Genomic DNA, 26999 nt, shown 5'->3' on the forward strand with positions numbered 1-26999 from the left:
GTGGATTGGATATCAATCAAACGTGAATCATTGAATATAGTTTATGACATTGCCAATCTATCTGAGGACGAAAGTAGTTTAATAATGTCCCTGGTTACCTATTGGAACAAGGAACATTGCATTTTTGACAGAACAGATATTGAAAGGGTACACAAAGAAGCATAGAGCTCCATTAATCTACGTAACTAGTGTTGGCATTGAATGCATTGCTTGTGGAACAGCAGCTGCTATAAGGTTATTATGTGTCATAAACCAGACTTTGAAAGGGTTTATGTGGTACCCGCAGCTTCAAAATCTAGCTTTCTATCTTTCCATCTTAAGTACCACAAGTGTTTTAATGATACAACTCTGGTAAACATAGTCTGTGCAAACAGGTTGCAAGTTCATATAACTGCGTCTTTAGAGGTGTGAGAAAAAGAGACCTTCTGGGAGGATTCACAAAGCTACTAAGAATCATCTTGCTTCCCCTTCAAATTCTTATGAGCAATAGCCTTTTTGCCAGTTCTCATTCAGCATATCGTTGATGACGTGGTGGATCAAAACTGGAAAAAAATATGTTTTAGTTTACACTTAAAGATTTCAAGAAATCATGTAGTACAGCTTACGTGAATTGAAGTGGTTTAAATGAATACATTTAAAAAATATTCCAAAGCATAGAGTGCAGCAAATAGAAAACAACACTTTGAGAAACGCTTACATTTCAAATGCAATTGAAAAAGAAAATCTCAAATTGGCTGAAAATGGCCATATCTGATCACTGGAATAACTTGGCAGGCACTTATCAGAGGAAACCACCAAAATGCGCTCAGTCTATTCCACAATATTTATGTTTTGACAAGATCTTACCTGATCTTCAAGAAAGAATGGATCAGGCTGAGAATCATTCACTTTAAATTCCCGCACAGGGTGTACTACACCCCACACAAGCTTCATAAGTATTGGCTCTGAATACACTCCAACTGCGACAGATGAGGGTCACTCAATACCTCCATTTGGCATGATCATGTAGCTCAGTGATCTCCTGAGGCGATGTAACTTCTGCTCTATCCCAAATGATTGGCCACTTGATATTCATGGGCCATAAAATAACTTTGAGTTATAGTCCATAGCTGCATTTTAGGTCCTGTAACCGGGAAAAAAGTATTTACCAAGTGTTGTAGCCTGAGGCACACGGTGCTATTATAACATTCTACCCACACTAGGTCGAATGGCTAAATTTCATTGCAGTGTTCTAATACAAATTAATGCTTTATCTTGCAAAACATACATGCAAACCATACACTGAAAACTGAATCATCTGGACATACTCACAACATTTCATCATGAAAGGCAACCCATTCAAAAAATGTGTAACCTAGGATCATTCCATTCAATATAGCGAGGTAGGTGCGATTGAAACGTAGGTCTTTGTTGCTCATATTGTAGGACTTTACGGCTAAACTGAATCTCTTTCCAGTTGGAAACATTTTCTGGGTAAAAGCAAAACATTTTCCATCTTCTATTTTTCATATGTAAGCACAAACGATATACCAATTCAAGAACGCAAACGTCTCTATGTTAAGATTTGTTTCCATTGTATAGCGCACAACAAGTGCTTAGTTCAATGAAGTGAATAATAGGTTTCCAAAAGAAATGAATAGGTCCCTTCACTCAGTCATTGTAGTGGCATGCTTCATTACTAGTGACCTATCCACCCCGAGGTAGGGAAATACCACCTTGGTGGTTGATGTGAGGGAGTTCAGCTAAAATTAATCGGATCCAGGTTACTGTTAAAAATACCGTGTGGTATACATCAAGTGGATATTACACTTTATTAGTGGGCAACACAGATATGATTAGAATATCTATCATTTGGATGGTCGATGAGATATAATGAATCCTCAATCTACTCATATATTGCCTACATGTTTCAGCCTTCTCATATGCCTCTACAGGTCAACAGCTTTTTTCAGGGCTTTCACTAATGTTAGTATTCCGGCTCCTACATCTCTCATATCATGCATCACACAAAGATTGGAAAAAATTAAGCCTGTTTGGTTTTTTATTTGGAACCCACTCTATGGGTTACTAATATGTCATGGATATGACTCTGTAGGGGCTCAGCCCTTTTTGTCACACAGCTCATTTTGAGACATTGGGTTGTTGGTTGACTGGGGTGTGAGCTCTTGTCAAGCACCAGTCACAATCCTTTGCAGGGTGGACCACAAAAAGTCACTAAACCTGCGCTTAACCCTGCATAGCTTGGAACAAAAAGCAGACAGACTAAGCTTAGAGGCAATGTGTAAAGTGTTTATGCAGCACACAAACAGCAACAAAGTGATACACAACACAAGAAAAATTCCAACCATTTTCGAAAAATTGAGTACATTTTACCGAACTATTTAACACCAGATCCACAAAAATGCAATCAGTAGAACCGGAATTTTTAAAGTTTAAGGTTCAAAATAGCACTTAAAAATCAAAGCACTAACTGTGGATGTCTAGTTGCACGAGAATGGGTCAAAGTTAAGGCCGACCACGATAAAGCGCGTGTCAGATACACAAAGTGGATTAAGCCCAGTCAGTGCTTACCATCAAATGGCCTTGGATCAAAACTGCAGTGACCATTCCTACATTCGGAATTAGTCAGCAAAATGGAAGTCGAAAAACTCCAGCGGGAGGAGGCAGAATACTGTAGCTGAAGATAGTTCCATGAGGTCAAACACCCCTTTGGTGAAATAGAGCTAAAGCAGAGTTGTGGAGAATGCACAATCCTTTGCAGGGTGGAACACAAAAAGTCACTAAACCTGCGCTTAACCCTGCAGAGCTTGGAACAAAAAGCAGACAAGCTAAGCTTAGAGGCAATGTGTAAAGTGCTTATGCAGCACACAAACAGCAACAAAGTGATACACAAGAAAAATTCCAACCAATTTCGACAAATTGAGTCAATTTTACTAAACTATTTGACACTAAAACAACAAAAATGCAAGCAGTAGAACCAGACTTATGAATTTTTTAAGTTTAAGGTTCAAAATAGCGCTTAAAAATCAAAGCACTAACTGCGGATGTCTAGTTGCACGAGAATGGGTCAAAGTTAAGGCCGACCACGACAGAGCGCGTGTAAGATACACAAATTGGATTAAGCCACAATCCAACTGGCGATTCACCTTGGGTTGATAGTCGAGCTGGTTGGTCCAACTCTCCTCCTGGTTCGGGCTAAATTTTGTCTAATTCTTCAGGTTTCGAGATTGGCCACCTTTAGCCTGACATCTAAGGGTCTTGGACCGGTGGGACACCTGTTTGGGGTTCAGAATCACTTAGGCTGCGTCCAGGTGTGGGATCAAGATGGTAGGAGCCTATAATGCCCCTGTGGTTCTGAACAGGAGGCCAGCAAACTAGCCCTTTGAGTCACCACTGGTAGTCATGGTTGCCGGTGAAAATGCAGGGCTCAACAGCAGGATCTGGCCTCTTTGGGTGCATAGCAGGCTCCAGACAGTAAAACAGTCCTTCCAGGTACAGCAGCAGTCTGGCAGAGTGCACAGGATGTCACAGCAGAAGGAAGTCCTCGAAGAATCCTTCCGCAGGTCCAGCAATGAACTGAAGACTAGGTCTGAAGGACCTAATTTATACCCTGGTGCCCTTCCTCTAGAAGGCGGGAGAAGCTTTTGGAAAAGTTCTTTGAAGTACATGGACTTTCCAGACTCCGCTGCCATGGCTACCTACTGCTATTCTATAAAAGAGATAGACCTCACAGTAGTAAAAAACACATTTGGGGAGTTTTTTTGCTAGCAGGACATGTAAAGCTTAAAAGTACATTTTCAACCTTTTAATCACACCGAACCCTGCCCTATGGACTACCATGGGCCAACCTTAGGGGTGACATAAGTAAATAAAAAGGGACTTTGGGGGCTTGGCAAGGAAGTGTAAATGGCAAGTCGACATGGTAGTGTGAATTCAAGCTAGAATGGCAGGCCGGGATATGTTTTGGAGGGCTACTTAAGTGGGAGGCACAATAAGTGCTGCAGGTCCACTGGTTGCATTTTATATACATGCCCTGGTATAAGATATGCCACTCTACAAGGGACATTGAAGCAAATTAAATATGCAATTTGGGTGTATGCCAATTAAACCATATTAAGGGGAGTGAGCACAAGCACTTAAGCACTGGTTGGCAGTGGTAATGTGCCAAGAGCCATTAGTCAAGAACAACGAAATACAGCAAAAATGGAAGGAAGTAAGTAGGCAAAAAGTTTGGGGGAAGACCACCCCAAGGCTGACAGTTTTACACTTGTCAAGGGATGGGAGCCACGGAAAAAAATACCAATCCTTTGTCAGTCGGTCAAAATACAATTGTTTCTATTGTATACCTTGTTAGTCAGTGTTTCCGAACAATACCTGTTCGATGAAACACAGACACGTACGAAAGAGAGAGTTAATGTTTTTAAAAACCGATTTTATGTTGCTTACCTTTCGTAAAGGAACCCTCCGTTGGATAGTAGTCATTATATATTTTCTGTTCATAAGACCATCTCGGAAGATTTTCTTCTTTAAATCAAACAAAATTGTATATTAGGAAATATGTTGTACCTCAGGCGAGATAGGTGAATTGAAATAGCACTGATATAAAGAGGGATATGTAGGATTACAAAAAATCGAGTCAGTGCCAAATCAAACTTATGCTACTAGCGCAATTTAATATATCTTAAAACATTGCCTGAACGGTATGCACACATTTTAAATTCCGCTGCAGGTTAAATAAACAGACTTGGGCTTCAATTTACTGAAATAGATTATGTTATCAAACACTTAATAATACCACACTGACGATCAGCTTTCTGCCTGTGAAAGAAAACATGTAAATGTGTCAGTGTTCTGTGTCTCTCGTTTTTGCATGTGGACATATTACATTCAGTCTACTTGTACTTGTGTGTATTCAGTATTTTCCAATCAAAACATCACTTTTACAGGACAGTTTGTGCAGGACGCCTCTCGCCAATGCAGAATAATGACACAATTTCTCTATTTAGGCATAGACCTAATTTTTGGACGGCATTCTTGAACACATTGTGCTAGAAGAGCCAGATGAACTCTCTCACTCTGTTTTCCTAAGTAACCAAACAATGACGTGTTCTACAAGGACAGATTTCTGTGCTCTCAGATGCAGTGGAAGCTCAGAATGAACCTTATTTATATCAGAGGAACAGCAGCTTCCTCACCTAGACCAAGTGAATGGATGTTTGTTTGTTTCAGACCACATAATAGTTTTGATAAGACAAAACACCTTTCTTTAGTCATCATGCACTATATAATCAATACTTTTTACCTGGCACATTTTTGTAAGAAGCACTTCCGTGTATTTTGAGTCGGAGATGCTTACTTGTTGAACTATGCCGCTCATTATGAAAATATTTCGTTTTTGATAATGAGAAAAGGATGAATACTATTTGCCATGGAGCAGCGATGGGAATTTTGTAAGCATCTGCATACACAGTGGTGGTGAAAAATTAGTGTTACTTTCAGATGCTATCTGTTTTATTTTTCAGGAAATAACTGATGTCTTGGGTGATATATTTATGAACCGAAATATTTTTGGTTCATTTCAACGGGGTTGGTTTGACAATGATACTCCAGAAATGTCCATACTTCTGTGCAGCAATGCTCTCAGGTGGTCCTTATGCTAAAGGGAAATCCTTGTAAACTTCTCTCATCTACACTCCTGGTTTACTCTATGGATCCCTCTCACTGACGAGATCTGTCCCAGCTCGCACCTGGCTTGGACCACTTCTGTTACTGCGCATAGCCAATAAAATATCTTGTCCCGCCTCCTCACCTAACAGATCCTATTATCCTATTCATTGATTACCTTTTTACTAAAACTGTTGAACCCTTCCACTCACATCTATAACCTAAGTATGAACAAGCAGTAGAGTTGGCAGACAGGTCTGATGGCTTTGTTCGATATCAAGCTAAGATTACTCCACTCTTACTTAAATCATCGAAATAATCCACCACCCCAGTAATACGTAATACATAGATATGAGTCTGGATTATTATGGGCATGGGTGCTATTTTTATATTTTAAGTTAATTTTCAAGAAGCAATATTTTCTTTTCTTAATACTGACTTTCAGAGCTTAACAGATAAAATAGCTATTTTAATGACAGAACCTTTAAAGAGTAGAGGGAGGGAGGGCCCGAGATCGTTCAATAAGAAATGCTCCAAAGCAGCTTGTGACCTTAGAGTTGCCTTGCCGATAAAACCAAGAAACAAGGAACTAGTACAGAGATCACGTAAAGACTACAAATCAGTCATTGCCTCACGGAAGGATGTACTGAAGAACGAGGCTTAGGCGGAGATCCTGGAACCACAAACATTAAAAAATAGTGCTAGATTTTGGGCGGCTCTTAAGAAACCCTTCCTGGTGCAAGATTCGGGTGAGGGACTAGAATGTGTTATAACAAAAGATGAATGGGTTGCACATTTTAAATAACTGTATGGGGGTAGTGAGGTCGATGCAGTACTTTTTGAATGCACTAAAGGGGGCCCATGCCTTAATGTCAGTATAGGAGAGGTTTTGGTGGGAATAGAGGGGCTCACAGCGGGGAAATCGCCAGGCCCTGATGGGATACCCCCGGATCTTTTCAAATCTGATCCTAGCTTCTGGGCCCCGATTATTGTGGTGGTTATTAACGCAGCCGCGAGAGTCGGATGCCCGTTATCTTGGGGCCTCTCCGCTATTGTGCCTGTATTTAAGAAAGGGGACAGGGACAGCCCCCTTTGTTACAGGCCTATTTCCCTAATCAATTCTATGGCGAAATTAGTGGGGAAAATTGTACTGAGACGTCTCTCTGAGTGGACACGGGACAACAACATCATGTCTATTACTCAATATGGTTTTTGTAACGGCCGTTCGACCATAACACAATGTTTAAATCTTTTTCTGATACTTAGTAAATATACTATTGCACAAAAGGGCACAGTTCACCTGGCCTTCATGGACCTTTCCTCAGCTTTCGACTGTGTGAACAGGGGGAAGCTGTGGGGGTCCATGAAGGATAAGGGAGTAGACAATGGTATAATAAACTTTTTGGTCGACCTCCATAGTAATACAAGTGGAAATATAAGGTATTGCCAAGACCTGTCAGTAACTGATGATTTTAGAACAGGGAAGGGGGTGCGGCAAGGCTGCATATTAGCCCCTTTCCTTTTTAATTTTTACATAAATGAGCTGGATAGCGTTTTACAGGAGGTGAAAGCAGACAGTCCAAGAGTGGGGAAAAGAAGTATCCCTGTCCTGTTATACGCAGATGATGCGGTGTTGTTAGCAAGAACTGAAAAAGGCCTTCAATTACTACTTAACGCATTTAAAAAGTTCATGGAAGATAGAGATCTGTTAGTGAACAACGCTAAATCGTACATTATGCAAGTTGGGAAACAGCCAAAGAGACAATATATCTTCAAACTTGATAAGGCAGTAATACCGCTTTCTAACACATTCTCCTATCTAGGAGTTCTTTTTTGACTCTAAATTATCATAGGGCCCACAACTTGCAACGAAAAGATGTGATGTGACTAGGGTTAATGCCTCCATTTTCAACTTCGCTTCAAAACTTGGCAAAAAGCCCACGGCTGCTATGATAAGACTATATGATGCAAAATCTGTAGCAACCGCAGCCTATGGGAGTGAGCTTTGGTATTACATGGCTGGGGATCAACTTCAAATCACAGAAAATTCTTTCTACAAACAGCTTCTGTGTGTCCCGGCCTCCACCTCCAACTTTTCAGTTCACGAGGAATTAGGAGTGGGGTATTTGAGCGATATCCTGTCCCTACGACCTCTGTTATGTTGGTTGAAAATGTGGTTATGCGAAGATATTCCCCTAACACATTTAATTGTTAGTGATATTATGGCTCATCATAACGCGTTGGGCACTCCATGGATGAAGTATTTAAAAACTTGCTTCTTTGAAATGGGTCGTCCTGATCTGTTTGAACATCCGTCAGGAATTGGAAAGGGGGACATTGATCTAGTCAAGCAGACCTTTTTTCTGCGTAAGAAGGCTGTGAAGGAGGATGTTGAGTTACAAAAAGTAAGTGTCAGGAAATTTATTATGGTTAAAACCTGTCTGACAACTGAGCCTTACCTACTCGGCACTCTTAGCAATCACGACAAGTTCCTATTAACAAGATTCAGATTTAATCTGTTTCAACATCTGCTCATCAGACCCAAAAAGGAGAGTTTCTGTAAAAACCCAATATCCTGTGGCTGCGACGGAAAGTCTCCACAGGATATGTTGCATTTTATGTTTTTATGCAGATTTTATGAATTCCCACGTAAACGCTTTTTAATTGCTCTTTTAAAAAAAATGAATTTTAATCAGATACGACCAGCCTTTTTATATTTACAATTGCTGCACAGTGATAGTGTCCTTCAAGTTCTTGAAGTTTTAAAACTGTCTCTTAAATTGCGAACTTGTTTGGACCATTGAATGAAGTAACGGACCCAATGTAGTCAGTCCTTTTTTTTACCTGTAATCATATTTTATCCAATACCTTTCTATGTATGTACTGTATGTTTTTATGCACTTTTATGGTTGAAATATACCGAATAAAGTATCTTTGAATTGAATTGAACCAAAATATTTTTGGTTCATTTCAACGAGGTTGGTTTGACAATGATACTCCAGAAGTGTCCATACTTCTATGCAGCAATGCTCTCAGGTGGTCCTTATGCTAAAGGGAAATCCTTGTAAACTTCTCTTATCCACACTCCGGGTTTACTCTATGGATCCCTCTCACTGACGTGATCTGTCCCAGCTCGCACCTGGCTTGGACCACTTCTGTTACTGCGCATAGCCAATAAAATATCTTGTCCCGCCTCCTCACCTAACAGATCCTATTATCCTATTCATTGATTACCTTTTTACTAACTCTGTTGAACCCTTCCACTCACATCTATAACCTAAGTATGAACAAGCAGTAGAGTTGGCAGACAGGTCTGATGGCTTTGTTCGATATCAAGCTAAGATTACTCCACTCTTACTTAAATCATCTAAATAATACACCACCCCAGTAATACGTAATACATAGATATGAGTCTGGATTATTATGGGCATGGGCGCTATTTTTATATTTTAAGGTAATTTTCAAGAAGTAATATTTTCTTTTCTTAATACTGTATAGTCTAGCACAACTTACAATAGAGCTGAAATACTGTGTGGGCCTAATATGTAAGATGCTGATGCACATGAATGCGGAGTGCACAAGAACTTGTGTGCTCACGCATGCCATGCTGCTCTTTTACCTTTTGATGCTGCTTGGTGGGCCCCTGAGAAGCTGTTCAGTGCATGACTGTCCCCTCCACTAAGGTGGTATGCCCACAGGGTCCTCCATATATAAAGATTCTGCATGTGCTCAGAGTTTTTTAGCCATCTTACATATATCTAAGCATTATGCTACCCCCAACTGGTGCAGCCATGCCAGCACATATTGAATGATTCCAACTGTGGTATGAAAGTCATTGGCTTGGGGCCCATTCTATGCATATGACTAACTCCATCAAACCCAAGTATGCAAGTGTTTGAAATACACATCTACCTTTCAAAAGGCTCCTTCATTCCTACCAATATGCATTATGCATCTGCATGAGTGTTTGCACTTACTTCTACACAAGTCATTTGCTATATGATGGGTCCTTTAATCTCCAAATGTGCAGATATAACAGCATGCATTATATATAATTGTGTTATGGCAGGACAATCTTTATGAAAGGAAGTATACAAGGCAAAACTATGATTAGGTTGGGAAATTCTAGCTTTTGTGATTCACTGGATTAATTTGTATATCATTTGCATTTTTATTTGGATAATCTATCTTGTGAAAAGCCTTCGAGAGCTTACAGTTAACAGACACAATACAATCAGCCATAACACAAGCAATATGTCATAAAAACCTCTTAACGAAACTTAAATCTAACTGCAAGATATAGTTTTGCCTTACCTGTATATCTTTATAAGTAAGTTTATGTGCCCTATAAAAAGTGTTACTTTAAGTGCAGAATTGCACAACTGTTGAAATCAGCATTAAAACTAAAAACAGACTGGCCAAAGTATATAATAACTAAAGTGACTTTGCTTTTCTCATATTTTAGTTACCTGGTCGAGCAACCAGCTTTGACAGCCAAGGATCTTGCTCATCGCCCAAACCACCTCCTACACCGTAAAGCAGCAGGTGTGGACTTATGGTATACTGCCTGGGTTTCTACTCTCCCCGAAGCACAGCTAACGCTCTCTTCCCTATGCCTTCTCCGCAACCCATACATGGAACCAAGGAGCTCCACTAGAAGCATGGGATGACTTTGCCAAGTCAATAAGCGCACTGCTCAGTTTGATCATAACACTTATAGTATTATTTGTTGTCGTTTTTTGATACCACTTATGTCCGAATAGTCTCTTGCCTTCAAATATGCAGCTGAAGTAATGTCAAGTGGGACATAGAAAACACAGCACTTTGTGGTACATTTTGTAGGACATATTTTGCTACCGTCTTTATATATGTGGTACTTTATCATTATAGGAACGTTAAACATCTCACTAACATTCAGGGAATGGAAGGCGGGTGCACATTAGTTACAAAAGTATGTCCTACGAACAGACTTTAACCGAATGTATAAAAACCTTGTTAACAAGCTCAATTGATGTGTCGCAAGTCCATGAATACACTCTTAGTTGTATGTGTGTTTCCAGGATTTTATTTTATGTAGTTTAGACAAGGAGAGTAGGATGACACTGATTTCATGTGGAGTTTGTGTAGCCCCAGTATGAAGCATGAGGATGAGTCAGAGCACTTGAAAGCACCATTTTGCAATGAGTGGGCGAACCCGAGCATTCCCTCTTATGCACTTTCTCCTTCTTGTTCGGTTCAAATGCTAGCAATTGCCAACGATTTGAAGTCTCCTTTTCATGTCTGTTCATGAGAGACTCCTGAAGTGGATGCATTTACCACGTCAAGGGACTCTTCTGAATGTGGTGCAATTCAGTGTGTATTACCTGTGGTCACAGGTCTCTTGAGAAGCATAGAACAGAACATTTGGAACGCTAAAATGTGTTTGGAAAACTTTAGATATATCAAACACCGGTTATGATTCGTCCAGTGCCAATAGAACTTAAGTACCAGTTGCTTTAAATGACAGTCGGCCACTGTGACATTTCTGTTTCTCTTCAGCAGATGCTGTCATCATGATGGCTGATATTAAAATTGTTACTTAATGGCATAATAAACAACCCAGAAAGACAACACGCAGGCAGAAAAGCCACAGCATGAGATCCCGCCCCATTGCCTTCACTCTATGAAGTCAGTTCCTATAGAGTAGGGGTGGCGCTCATTGGTCGGCCAGTGTAGATCATCTTTCTCTGCCACCAAATAAGCTATACCTCATTAATGACTACACAAAGAAAGTATATGCTTTTGTTTTCAGTCTGCATCAATCCCAACAGTCAAATGTGGAGCTGTAAACGTCATCGTTACCAGCATGTGTTGATCAATGAACGCTTTACATACTGTAAAGCTACCCCCTTCCCCACTACATTTCACAGGCCTTTGGTTCAAGTTGTTTGAAGCACAGGGTAGAGGTATGCACACCAGAGGTTGATTATCAGCCCCTTCCATCACCATAAAGCAGCAATCATGCCCCACGCAGTCCTTCCTGCTGACTGCTGAATAGGGCAGATGGCACTCAGCCGTGATACTCGTAGATACATCTCATGCAAATCAGGTGCACGAGCACTATCCTTGCCAAATTATGTATTATTGAGCAGAAACAATTGAGACTTTGGGGAGTGACAAAATGGCTGCTTTACAGTGCTGCTAACCAGTAAATTCTATGGTATTTATTTGTTTTACTTCTTGTACGTTTGAAACTTGAAAGGTTTCTCTAGAGACCATGGGTAGCGTTGTAGGTATTGGTAGTTTGTGTGTATGATTCACTCTTAAGAACAAATTAAGGTAACAGATTATGTTGGGATGATGTTAAGGTAATACTTAACCATTTGGAGAATTTGACCACTTGATCAATGAGCACTTTGGGGAGCACTATGAGACAAGAGGATATTAGGCAGGTCTTTTTAGATTTGCCAATTACCACACTTTATAGATAATTAGGGCACAATAGTTTCAAATAGTAATTTTCAACTTCATTATAGCACGCATTCGCACTCAGAGCATGTGCGTGAGAAAAGGGCATCTTTCACTACTTTATATAAATTAAAACTATCAGGGCTCCAGAGTTATTCTTTTTGGATAGCACACATAGTCACTTTAGTCCCAAGTGCAGAGGCGCTTCATGTTGGTTCTCTTGTTATTTCAAGTCAACATGTACCCAGTATAAAATGATCAAATGTCTGATTACCCTTGAATGTTAACAAACATGTCTACTTTCTATGCTTTACAAAAATGTTTTACAAAGCCTACTTTGGCTTTTGCGGGAGGGGATTGGGACCATGGTGCATTGTGCCATTAAACTTGCCTCTAAAGATTGTTGTTCAATGTAGAAATATTACTGCACATTAGGTAAACATCTATATATTTTGAATATGAACATTTTAAGATGAATATAGCTGGAAATGTGTTTGTGCCATTTAAGCTACTTTTGTACTGTTGTTACTCAGTAGAATTGTTATGACTACAGTATTGGTTGCACTATATTGCACATGATCAACAATCTGGTTGACCTGGAATTAAAACAATGTAGCATTAGTGTTCAATAATGAAGAGACATATAGTATATTTTGTAAAGCTGTTTTGATTACATATATCAGTCTGTTGTTGTGGTTATGAACTTGATGCAGTCCTGCTACCTTTCTCTAATAGGAGCCTACATGAATCACCAAAGGAATTCCAATGTGCATGCCTTTACTTTCGTGCTGTAAGAGAAGATGACTACTAATTGTGTTGCCTGGTCACTGTAAAAAGGTCCTACACATTGCAAATCTGTATCTGTTAATCGCAATACATAGAAATTACACCACAATGCAGCGAGATTAAGCTAAAATATGATGTTTTCAAAATTCTAGCATGGATTTCAAGTTAAAGGCGTGACTACACGTTTTGAAGTAATCTGTGTAAAATTTGTGGCCTTACTTAGATCAAACTGAAAATATTGCATTACTTGAAAAACTTACCAGATGATTATTTGCACACATTAGTTAGCTTGATTATAACTGTTTAGACAAAGTCTAGAGTCCCAAAATACAGAACAGAATAGAAAGAAATATTTTGGTGCTCTCACTCCACCAATGTCCTCATTAGATCAATGTAAAAGAGAATTGGTAGCCTTCCTACACCTCTTTACAATGTATAATACAGTAAATAGTGGAAAATACTGCTAATAGGAGATCGTCAATTATTGACCATTTATACAGAGCCAGATACTTTTCAGGGGAAACATGAAATAATACCTTTTTAATTTCAAGACGCACCAGGCAATGAATGCTTGCAATTTGAAATATTCTCCGATTCGTTTCTATACATTTTTTTCCACAAGCAAGGCAATGCTAATCAACACATTTTTAGGGTTTAAGCTGTTCCCTTTTTTTTACTTTATTGGTAGAAGACAATTTGTGCACTAGACAAAGATTGTGTCTACAGTCACAGAATGACATATCCCTCACTAAACCATAACATACACTCGGTCTGGGGGCTTAGTGGACTAATACATCCACTGTAGCAGCCTGTGTTTGACCTCACAGTCACTGGTTCAGCTCCCTGTGAGTCCACTCAGCTTTTCATCCTTCTGAGGTCGATAAAATGAGTACCATTCAGGGCTGGACTGGCCATAGCGGGCACCGGGCAATCCCCCGGTGGGCCGCATGGGTGGGGGCCGGTTTTGGGCCACTGGGGGCCGTTTTTGTTACAGGGCCGTTTTTGCAGCATAGCTGCAAAATCATCCTTGTACCAAAATCGGCTGAAAACCGGCCCCGGCAAACAGCTCGGCGGCACCTCCAACCCCCCGAGTAGGGAGGGGGGGGGGGGGGGGCGGCCAAGCACTTTGCCAGGGCCGGTTGTGGTTCCCAGTCTGGCCCTGGGACCATTGGGTAACAATAAACATCTGTTTAACAGTGCCAAGATACTTTTGGGTGAACCTGCGCTTTAGAAATGCTTACTTTATAAGCATAGTTATTCTATTATTAAATTTGCAGAACTATGAAGAGCAAATTTTATGGATGTACTGTACTTTCAGTACAAATCATGTCGCAGAATGTAATTGGTTATGGTACAAATTCATCCGTTTCAATCTGGTTTCACGGAGGCCAAATTTTTCCTTTAGTGCTCAAGCTATTATTCTTTCAGCTAATACAGTAACATGTTCTCCAATGTAAAATACCCATATAGATATGCCTTTGTAGAAGGAGTTCCGGTACCAGGAGTGACATCACTCTTGGGGCCAGACAACTGTCACTTTTTGCATGATGACAGAAGGTAACCTTCCTGTCAACTTACCTAAGAAGAAACTGGAAGTGGCAAGAGACTGGGAATGGAAGGAAGACATTTCTTGAATCAAAACCATTGTGCTCAGTGCTTGCCATCAAGACGTGCACAGATATGGGTATCTAATGGAGTATTATCTTCATCCAAGCTTCACAACTACATCCTAGTCTGTGCCTTCAGATATTTATTTTGTAATATTTATTATCCATTTCACTACCTATGTTAGCAGCATGTTACCTTTGCTTTATACAAAAGGACATGCTGGTTCCCATTAAGATTATAGTTGACATAAGAATACATTCTGTGAAGCAACTGTAGTAATTATCATTGAGCCATGTGGGCACAATTGTAAGGTTATGTTTCTGAGCTGCACAGTATAAAGGACTCAAGAATACTGTGACCAAAAATAACATTATTAGACGGTATTCCTGCCCCATGTTTCTATAATTCCTCATTTGAACTGTTAGACTGGGGCATGACACACATGGATATGCACTCCTTGCCTCTGTCACTGCCATTATTGTTTACCATATTGGTGTTACTGAGCCTTTGAGAGAAGTGGACAATGTTCAGGATAAGACCACCTTTTTCCTTGTCTTGTACGCAGTGGATTTATCGGTGGCATGACATATCTCACTTAACTAAGAATATAGGTTTGGCCTCACCCTAGATATGATTATAGGTGTGACCTCACCCTATTTCAATCATCGAAAGAGACCCCCCTCACGGGAAGAAAACAGAATATATCCATTATTTGAGCTTTGTCATTTGAAATGACAATGTCATAGGACGGTAGTTAATTTGAGCAAACAGTGTATTTTACCATTAGACTGAGTATTGGTTTTTTTGTTGTTTTTTTGTCATTATGCCAACTCTCATATTGTGTCATACTGTGTCCTATCTGTACCCAATTCTGCTTCAATCCACTTTACATGCCTGTTCACATTGTGCCCATCCAGAGACGCAACATCTGGTCAGAGTCACATGACCCATAACATTGAAAATGGAGAAGTGCAGCACAGACACTGACCCAGTATTTTGTGAGCACACCACATGTAGTGCTGCAATAATCGGATACTATTAGAACAAGGCGATCTTGCAAAATATGACAATTCATTTATCGAAGTAAATCTTTCCCCAAGCAAAATAAATTCAATATATATAAATTAATAAAAATGTAGAGCTTATATGACCACACATGGATGTCTAGATCACATCAGCTCACTTGTGCTTCCTGCTAACTTTCCCTCTGCATACATGATTTGGAGAGTATGATAAAACGATCTTATATATTATTGAAAAGTAACATGCCACTATTCTCAGAACTTTCAGAATAGTACATTTATGATTTTGCAGATGGTATATAAGAGAGAAAGACAATGAAGAATGAAAAGGGCTGCAATTGGCATTCAGAATTGTTGGTCTTATGATCCGGAAGAGGAGCTTCCCTTGTAACAATGGTTGCCACAGACTTTATGTTTCTTCTTTATTTCTTGCACAGCAGTTTGTGGCTGTGAAGTGGGAATTATATGAACTTTGCAAATGGTCTTTACTGAAGATCTTTCCACATCGGCTGTCAAAAAATAACTCCAGCCCAACCCCAGGAGTTTGGATAGCCCATCCACCAATCCCTGCTTGCAATGCTTATGAGGCATAGTGTTCAATATGATATTAATCTTACTGCTGCACTGAGGAGTTAGATTGTCCACGCTGTCCCTGGTGACCATTTGGGCAATCCTACTCATAAACCTCTCTTGAACTGTGGAAAGGATTATGTGATAATAAAATCATTTTGCTGGTAAAGGGAGAACTGAGGCGGTAATGAAATTTAAAATGTTCCGCCCACAGTTAAAGAAAACTTAAAGTAACATATCCATATCATGGACGTGTGCTTCAGACCTCTAAACTTTCCCTTTATTATTCAAACTAAGGGGCCCATTAGGATGTCGGGCAGATCGCCACCGCCATGCAGGCGCTGGCGATCCGCCCGACATCCTTGTCCGCCCGCCACCCGCCCGCCACCCATTTCCCCCTGCCATATTACTATGGCGGGGGGACCACGGCGGACGAAAAGACCTTCCGCCGCTTTTCCGCCCCGGTCGCCTTTGCCACCGGGGCAGAAAATGTTTAATGTGGTGGCAGTGTCTATCAGACACTGCCAGCCATATGGCAGGCGGTCTTCACTTTGGGGGCCCCCCGCGGGCCCACATGGTGAAGGAGAGGTGGGTGGTACACATGGGGGGTACCTGTGGTACCCCCCTGCATTTGCATACACAATGCGGCATGCACGGCACGTTACCTGCCGCATTGTGTATGCAAATGCATCACATGCATTTTTAGCATTGTGGCAGGCGGTGCTGAGAGCACCGCCCGCCACAATGTTAAAAATGCAGTATGCGCCCGCCACTGTGGCGGGTGCATCCTAATACCACCCACGGGACCCCTGCCCTTATGGCGGGTGGTCCTGTAATCCGATAGGATGGCGGGCGGACTAAGTCCGCCCGTCATCCTAATGACCCCCAAAGTGTGGCAAAACAAGTTAAATGTGATACAGGCATATTGTTCCAAATCCTGAGTGCCTAGCTGGAGACTACCTGTTGCCTTGCTATTTTCTTTTTTGCACCTCTTCATCTGCAGTGTGATGGTGCCATCAAAGCAGGTGTAGTGAGAGTCACCGGGGATAATAAGCTTGTCAGCCAGATATGCAGTGGTGCTAGTTGAGATGTCTGCGTAGATGAAAACCACCAGTAGGCATACGTTTATTTCCTTTGGTTGCATGAAAGTCTTTGGCTTGTTCAACACCTTTTGCTATGTGAGGAAGGAGCACTGTATGCCATTACGGGAAGCAACACATGCCCAGGATGCCCAGAAATAACCGAGTAGAAAATGGGGTTTGCAGATAAGTAAAGAGTTGGAGGGGAATGAGAAATATGTATGGACTCGCCAGCATACACATTACCATGAGAACTAAATTCCTGCTTTGCAAACCACTTTTGCTGAGTTTCAATATTTGTTTAAAAAAATATTGTGGAAAGACATATTTACTAAAGGTGATCTTAGGCCAATAAAATTGGCCACGACTTTTGAGTGACAAGGAATCTAGTCCATTTTAAGAAATATTTGTAAGGTAAGATGTTAATGTTTAATTATTAAATACGTTTTTGGGAACAATATTAAACAATAGGACAGATCACCAGTGCAAAGCAAGCAATGTTTTGCTGTGCTCAAAAAGATCTACAATTCAGCCAGTGTAAGTTTATTGTTTTCAGTATACAATCTTCCATATGTCTTTTTCAAAAGTATATTTTCCCGTAAAACAATATCGATGTTCTTCTTTAATTGATGCTTTTAGAGGATAATGCATCCTTTCTTTTTGTCTGTAAAATACAAAGCATTGCATAATTAATGCTTTGGTTAAGCTTTTTCAAGGCTATTCCAGTGTGAATTATTTAACAACATTTTTTAAAATCTTTTAGTCTCATTTTTAAACATTAACACCTTATAATTCTTCTTCCTAAAAATAGCATATTTATTACTTTCTTGTAGGCATCCCAAAACTATGAAATTAGTCAGCACCTTGGAATAAAATGCCTCTTTAAATACTCTAAGATAAATACGTAGGCCCAGGTAGGCCAGCTAAGGGGTGGGACAGGACAAAACACACCAAACACATCTCCGAAACTAGGAGACAGTTTATAATGAAAAGAATGGCGATTCATCCACAGTGGATGTTGGTGTTTGCTGATTATTCAGCTTTCTGTAAATAATTAAATTTGTCTTTAACTCAAATTTTCAATACCCAGCAAGCTGTATTGAGACTCAAATTATATGTATATGTCTTGATAATGTACCTAACTGGGTGTCAGGAAGACTGTGAATGCTGGGAAGAAGTTAGTGGAGACTTTTTCCAAGAACTGTGTTTCCAGATTATAAAATGCACCAGAAACTCATTTCTGGGAGCATCAAACATGATTGTCATAGTTCAGGCTGCAATGTACACCTTAATTGCATTTGTGATGCGGGAACACTTCAGTGATACCATATTACTGCCCCATTCATTTAAGCCCACCAGCAAACCCCGAGAGCAGCAGTACCCTGTAGATCTCCAACACTTTTTCCTGTTTATTTATTCTTGTTTGCCCTAATCTCAAACCAGATCTCAAGGAACATTGTCACACTTTACATTCATAATGAAAATAGAAAGTATAGAACCGACAATATAGTAAGTTGATTGTCTACCAATGTGGTAAAATATGGAATTAGCTCTTCCCAAGAGTATTTGAGATACAACTGAAAATATGTACTATTGGAACAAAACCAGTAGCAGTATTTTCTGTGCGATATTGTACATTTACCTATTAGTAAATGGATATATACTCACTATGTACACCTTCCACTGGCCAAAGTTCACTTGTTCAGTCTGCAGTAATGTACAATGCACATCGTCAGAAAAGGGATTTTTAATACCTTTTATGCTCTTTGCACCAGGTCAGAATGCTGTGGTTGTTCTTCAGATAAATACATGAAGACATATGTGAATCATGGTACACCACATGACAGTACATATGAGAAGACACATGGGTTATCTTGGGAACAACCAGAGCAGAACAAAACAATTAAAAAAATGTACAAAGCTATAAAGGTGCCTATAACAAGTTTAATATTGGCATAGAGCAAAAGTGAAGGTAATTTGTAGCATTATTATTTTCATGTTTAACAACTGCAAAGAGTTTTAACAAAACTAAGTTGATTTATTACGTTTTTTTTATCCTGGACATAGTTTGTTGGTGCACAATTTGAAAAAGTGTGCTTGGCGCCACTCATAAACACCTTATCTAGGTATAGTATATCCACAAAAGTGCTAAGACAGGTGCTTCATTGCAAAAGCTGGCCCTTTTGCACATATTGGAGTTGGCCAGGGTGGCCGGCTGTTATGGTAGCACATGAATACAAACAATGATGTGCTGCCTTCTGTACAGCCTTTATAACCACTATTTTGCCAGCCATACCTAGGCAAGAGGAAGACAAAGGGTCATAGAAGGAAGGGGTATTAATGCATAGTAAAACATTAGAATCAAAGCCCCTAATTTTAGACAGAACTGACATATGCAGTTTTTAGATAACACATTACTTTATCCATAAGAATGGTGCAAACTTTTCCATATCTTTTGGGCATGCACCTAATGTTAGTGATACAGGGATGTGCTTCCCCAGTGGCTACCCTGCAAGGATATTCCAGTATAGCAAGTCCTATTTGTGATATGGAATATATGCATTATATCGTCAGAGTGCCACCAGTTTTCCAGCATACCATGCAGCACAAGTGTTTGTGAATAGTGTTTTAAAAAAGATATGCTTTAACTTGAATCACATGAAGTAATGTTCATAGAATTATACTTCTGATAGACATTGATTACATAGTAAGTGCGCAAATATTTACTTATAATAACTGTGAAAAGTATGCATTTTGAAAATGCTTAATAAACACACAGTCACAAGGCTTATCCATCTAGCGGTAGGCAAGAAGATGAGAACGCAGGCAGAGGGATAGTATACCAATGAAGGGCTTTATCTAAGGAATAATGCAAATCCAGCATTCACACAATGCTCAGAAAAACAACTCAGGATTACATAGGCCTTGGAACATGAACCCTCAGCGAAGCCCCATTCAAAGTGTATTTTCATGAATTCTAAAATAATTGCCTATGTGGTTATGCTGCTTGTTACATGTTTGCAGCTTTGTATTTAAAGTTAGAGCTGCACCAAGGCCAATGTGACCCAAACTGCCAAACAGAATACATTTTTGATAATCATGTGGTGAGACAACCAAGACATCCACAAAAAATTGAGCAAAGTCTCTGATATTAGCATACCCGTCTCCTATATCACCCCTAGTGTGTATACATTTTCTTAGGGAGCTTTGTGTGTGTATGTATGTATGTATGTATGTATGTATGTATGTATGTATGTATGTATGTATGTATGTATGTATGTATGTATGTGCTAGGTAAATGTAATGAGACAAAGTAGTAAAACATTTAGCAAATTAAGAACGCAATTGTAAGTGACAACCGATACCAGCAAATGTTAGCCTTCATAGAAATCGAGACTTAGATTGCTCCCTATATCAAACTGAAATGCCATGTAAGGACTTCAGAGAGGTCATCAAAAATCTGAATCCCAATGCTGCTCTTTGTGGTGTTAAGCAACTGCGATATGATCAGGTACTTGACAGTTTTATAACGTCGACTGTTCTTTATTATGTGACTTTTTAAACAGTGTTCGTGATTTGATACATATCCAATGCTCTTGTCAACACTGCTGACTTCTGTATTATGTACTTTTTAAGCATACATGCCTATGTAGATAGCTATATATGTATATATATATGACTATATATGTACACAAGCACATATATAGTCTCATGGAAACCTCCGTGCACACATTATTATGTTTTTGGGAAACCTGTATTTCTGGATCTTTGTACGTGCCAAAAAGTTATTTGTGAACTTTGAGATTTAAGAATACTGTCTTGTAAAAACAAGAGTCCTTATTCATTTCATTATAGCCTTTGAAATGTAAAATATTTCAGTATTTTTGCAGTGTGTTCTTTAGGGTCTATAAACATATTTGTCAATTGTGATAAATTCTGTAACAATGAAACCTCAAAGAAATGTTACGAAATGTACAGTTTGGGATAACTTTTGTAAAAAAATCCTTTCAAATATAATTTTATTCCATCCGTTTCCAATGTATTTTAAACAAGAAATAAAGTGACGAAATGTATTTATTTCATCTTTCTTGGTAGTCAGTGTAATGATTTCTAATGCAAAGTCTACTGGTATGATCTGCTGCTGCACTTACTATTTAGTTACAAGTGTGAATGAATATGTGTTTATGGCATTATATTGTGTTGACATGAAGCTTTATACTAGAGTATTTACCATCATTTGCAAACTTGACTTACCTGTCAAAAATGCTCATTATTTGTTGACAATATCCTGACTTATGCTTTTACATTCTTATCAGTAAACTATTGTCGCCACTCTTTTAAAAAAAACTTTCATGAATATATAAACTCACCAGTACAAGGCTGCTTTAACACTTAGTGTTTTTGTTTTGTAATAAAATACGATATACCTAGGATCAATATGTTTGACTGCTTGTGTTGATAAATATTAGCAAATACTTATCTATACAATTAAGTCATATTTCGTATAATATGTCAAAGTGTTTGCTTGGGGGCTCCGTTTTCATGACGTCACTGAAAACGTATTAGTATGTTAATTGAATTCTTCTGAGAATATGTCATTTCCTTTTTTTTTGTAAAAACTGTCCTTTAACTTCTCTAAACTTAAACTTGTCCAGTTTAGATAGGATGTTTCTTTTGGTACAACACAATTTTTTAGCCCCCAGAACTCACATTTGCACTCCTCCTGGTTTTATAGATTAAAACAATCTAGAGTTTTGCAAAATTCTGAATGAGTTCATCCCATATATAGCCTAGATACTGATTTAATTTAAAGTAAACACAAGAAGATGATGGATAGAGCACTGAAACCTTTCAGACTCTCACACCCTGTCACAGACCTTGGTTGAATCCATCATTATTCTTTAGCTCATTTCGTCACCTTAGTTTAACCCCAGCTGTATGCAAACCAGTCTTGACCCTGTGCCTTATGTGAACCGTCCAGCCCAAACTGCCAAGCCAGGTCTTCCCTGAATCGGAAACAAGTATTCTGGGACCAGTTACAGGGTAACTCCCCTGATCAGCCAGGCTAGCTTGAATCCAGTGGCAAAGTGAGCAAGGGACCCGCGTCTGGGCATACCCTGCCAACTTAGGGCGAACAAAGCAAACACAAGGAGATGATGGATGGAGCGCTGAAACCTTTCAGTCACAGATCTGGGTTGAATCCATCATTGTTCTTTAGCTTGCTAAACCACCTCAGTACCAGCAATGAAGTATTGAAGTGCCTCTTTTTGTGTGTTTACTTCAATTCATTGTGGAGTGATGTTATTAGTTTTTGAAATCTGCACATTGGGATTCTGCTATCCAGTCCCCAGTGTGTAGACTCGGACCCACATAGCATGATCAAATTAGCCAATCCCTATTTGGCATATTTAAGTTAACAATACCGATATTGTATATGGTGTTAATAAACACCCCAATGACATACGTAGAAAGTTAAATGTTACATGTTGACTGCAGTACCTATTGGCCCATTCATTAGGCTTACAAGGAAAACATGGCTTCAGGCCTACTTGTGTAGCCTGACTCGTGCAGATTTTAAACATGCAGGGAGAACTGTAAAAAAAAACACTATTTACAGAAAGGAAACACCACTTTTATCTAAGTGACCAAAATCACTCGTAGGAACGCTTTGCAGCCCATAATTTAGGGTGCCTAGTATTTAAAAGTAGAACATGTAAGCATTTATTGTGTGCATGTTCCTACAGTAAAAAGCACGAAAAACACTATTTTGACTGTTATGGCTTGTATGAAGAATAAACTAAATTATAATTAACATATTAATACTGTATATTTAATTTGAAATATGCAACAGAAATTGTTCAATCACTGTTTTATTATTTATTAAAATCCAATTTAAAGGTTGTTATATTTTTGTTAAATATCCAGGAAAATTAACTTTTAAACAGTTATACTTTCCCTGCCTGACACCCCTACAGGCTAACTAGCACTAGCCGGCCTGCAGCTGGCCTGTCAGTGATTCTTTAATGAGGTGTGAAGCATTCCTTTCAGAGCACAGGCAGAGACTTACACAGAGCAGGATGGCTCTGGGGAGTAATATGACGCTGCTTAACCCAAGATGGACAGATTTGGAACTTCACTAACTTAAATAGGAGTTGGGGAGATGTGTACTTTTATAGTTCAGTGATAGGAGAAGCCTGAAGAAGAGGTGTCTTTTGATCCAAAAACACACTTTAACCTCCTGGCTTTAGTTTCAGTGGAGGAGGGAGTTGGCACCCAAAGGGACTTCTAATTACCTCACACATACCTAGCCTAGGTGTGGCATAAGCTCTCTGAATGGGTGGAAAAATGCTGCCATTTTAGATATTACTGAAAATGGTGCACTGTAGGATAGTTTTCAGTGAGGAAAATCGAATTAGCTGTAAAAGTGAGAAAGTGTGGCCATGGGAACTTTTTGCCCATTGGTAAGGGAGAGAGAGAACAAGAATCACTTCCACCCACTGACTAGTGAACTGAGCAAAAGCAGCACCTCACCCCCAGCACCCTAGAACCTTTCTGACCTTTATCAGACCAGAAGAAGAGTGGGCCTGTTGTGTGTAACTGGTGTAGCGACTTGGACTGGATCTACTCTCACTTTTACGCATGACTAAAAAGTGAACTGCAAGGGTCAGCTGGCTGACCTCTTGTGCAGCTACAGAGACAAAACAAGCTTCAAAAGGCCTTTTTCCTGGAGTTATCAAAGGACCCGTTGCAACTGGAACTGACTGGGTCTCCGAGGGGTATATTATCAAGCAGGGCGTTTTTCGGCCGCTAAGCGGCAATAATTCTATCACCCTATTAGCAAGCTGTCGCTAACTGATGTTAGCGACAGCTTTTAGGCGATAGCGAGCGGTTTGGGGCCCGCTTTGCATGTCAGCGATGTTTATCGCTAATGACATGCAAAGTGGGCGTACCCAACCAGTAAGCGACTGAAAGCAGTCGCTAACGTCGCTATCGCCTATTAGCAAGACAGACGTAGCGATGGAAATATTCGCGCTAAGCACGAATATCTCCAAGTGCTAACACATGCCCAGACCAGTTCTGCGCCATGTTATCCAAAGGGAGGTGGATAACATGGCTAAGAGCATTTTGCTGCTGATGCGTGAATATCGCTGTATTCTCAGCGATATTCACGCATTTTGGCACTATCGCTGGATATTTTAGCACAAAGGAGAAAAACGTTGCTAATAGCATGTTTTCTTCGCTAACATATCCAGCGATAGGCAGCGATAAAAAAGAATGCGCTAAGCGCATTTTGCGATAAATATCGCTATTCGTTGGTAATATGGCCCCTGGTGACCTCTGCTGGAGTGTGTCCTGGCCCCTACGTGCTGTGAACATTAGAAGTGGCTAAGAGAAACTACCCAAGAAATTCTGAAAAGTTTGAACTAAAAAAAATCTTCTACTTCTGAGACCACCATAGCTCCAGCAGGACGTTACAACATTGGTGTCTGATTTTGGAAGGACTTCATCAGGTACATCTCCAGGCTTGCCCAATGGAAGATTGTGAGCTTCAAAAAAACAGACTATGGGCCTGATTTTACTTTGGCGGACAGAATAGAGTTCGTCACATTTAGAAATGACCAATGGTCCTTCTATCATCTCTGTATAATTGAAAGTGACCACCATTATGGTGGCATTTCCGGCACCTACCGCACACGGATTAACAATACCCCTACTTCCCTGGACCGAGAGCAAGCTCAATGGGAGGAATGGGTGGGCACCCTGGAGGAGGAGGACTGGCGTGATGCCCTTATTGCCCCTAGGGTGGTTACCACATTTGCCAGACTGCGCTTGGTAGAGCTCTATTATTTACATGCAGCCTGCCTCACTCCGGTGTGCCTTCACCAAGCTGGATTCCGCCCGACCTCTGCTGGTACTAGGTGCGGTCATGATCCAGCTGATTTTCTCCACATGATGTGGGTATGCCCCCACCTGAAGCAGTTCTGAGTGGATATTGAGGAAGAACTTACAGAGATTCTGTGGTGGGAGGTTCCTCACAACCCCAAACACACACTCCTGGCTATTACTGATCGGTTGGAAGGGTCTCAAAATGAGAAGTTGTTTTTCTCTACGGCAATTGTGGTAGTTCAAAGAGACATAGCAGCCTCCTGGAAATGCCTCGAAACCCCGAGTGTTGGGCGCTGGCAGACTGGGGTGGGTTGGTGTGCCATGCAAGAAAAAATCATGTATGAGGCACGCGGGTGTCCCAAGAAATACCATAGGGTCTGGGGGAAATGGTTGGGGGGTATGGTTTAGTCCCGAAAGGAATGTTCTAATCCATGTTGATTTGTATTTATTAATGTCTTTATACTGGGTCACACAAAACCTTGTATGTGCTCTTGGACTTTCATGGTGTTGTGATGACTGGCTGGTGTCTTTTGTCAAATAATTAAAATCAATAAAAATGTGTTTATAAAAAAAAGCTTGCCTGCTCTATGCATAGCTGCTAGGACTTGAATCTACATTTAAACTATTGAAATTGCGAGTTTGACTTTGCAGGATTTTGGGACAGTCCTCACTTGAGTAGGACTCACATCCTTCCCAGTCAGTAACCCATTTTCTTATAAAGTGCAATATATTCAGCAAAATAACAGAATAATAATATTAAAGTTAAAAAAAGAGATAGAAAATCTCAGAAGAGAATAAAATAATAAAAACATGTAATGGATATAAATTATCAATATGATATACTGTATGAAGTAATTGACATATCATTTAATCTAATGTTAAATGCTGAAAATAAAAAGTGAGATACCACAAAGACTAACAATCTTGTAGTGTTTGATTTAAAGATTCAGAAAACAGTAAAATATTTTCTGTTGCATTTATTCCACAAGTAAGAGGAAGTCCACTTGAATCTGGATCTTTGGCATATTGGACAAATCAATATTTCTCATACTTCTCTGTATGAGGACAAAATACATAGCAGCTTTTTAGTGAGTCACAGTCCTAGGCAGAATATCTAATGTAAATTGTATTAAGTCCTTGTCCCCTGAGGTTCAATCTCATCTACAAATCCTCTGTTGAAGTTATATTTTTAATGGAAAGGAATGGGTCAATAATGCCAACATCTAAATCCAACCTTTAGATATCAGTAGATGGGAAAGTGAAATAAGTACATATTGGAAATTACCATCTTCTGTGTGATATACCCTGAGATTTGTGTTTTGACTATTTTTGCTGGCTATAGAACTCTGTGCACTTTAGGCCTGCTAATGAAAGACAATGTGCATGTGCTCCCCCTTTCAACATGATGACATTTGTATCTTTCATTTACCTATAAGTCTCTAATGCATGGTACCTAAAGTGTACCCGTGGTTTAAAAGTTAAATTTACCAGTGTGCTGCAGCACACATTGCGCCACCCACTGCAGTGACAGAGCAAACATTACAGCAGGTCTGCCATGTGTAACAGTGTTGGAGTAAACCGTTTTTTACATGCCTTACCCCTTCTTTAGAATATTAATAAATCACCCCTAAGTATGTCGCACTGCCCATTAAGGCATGGTGCATGTTATTTATGAGTGGGACATGTACATTGTTAATGTTAAACATGACCTTACAGTAAAAAGGCCTAAAAGACCTTTCACTCTAGCAGGGTTAGCTGTTCAATAGGAAAGCATTGAGATACATATTACATTTAATATTGCTACCTCTGCTTGGGGAACAGCTACAAAGTTCATTCTTGGACTTTTTTTAATTAAAAGCGCATTTCATAAAGTTGGATTTGTAATTAGAACAGCTGTGAATGGCATCATGTCCATGTTGTCATCCACCTAATATTG

At 39.8% G+C, this 26999-nt stretch overlaps 1 protein-coding gene across 2 annotated transcripts in view; it reads left to right on the plus strand.

Moving 5' to 3' along the window:
• The window catches only part of SYT10 (synaptotagmin 10), a 307503-nt gene extending 297180 nt beyond the window's left edge, over positions 1–10323 (plus strand). For both annotated transcript variants that reach the window (XM_086938678.1, XM_086938685.1), the window contains exon 7: positions 10130–10323. In XM_086938678.1, the coding sequence (XP_086794804.1) occupies positions 10130–10201 (72 nt within the window). In that variant the 3' untranslated portion in view covers positions 10202–10323. The remainder of the gene's footprint in view (positions 1–10129) is intronic.
• Positions 10324–26999: the final 16676 nt, after the last annotated feature.

The sequence above is a fragment of the Lissotriton vulgaris genome, chromosome 1_1 (genome assembly GCF_964263255.1).
Source record: "Lissotriton vulgaris chromosome 1_1, aLisVul1.2, whole genome shotgun sequence".
NCBI lineage: Eukaryota > Metazoa > Chordata > Amphibia > Caudata > Salamandridae > Lissotriton > Lissotriton vulgaris.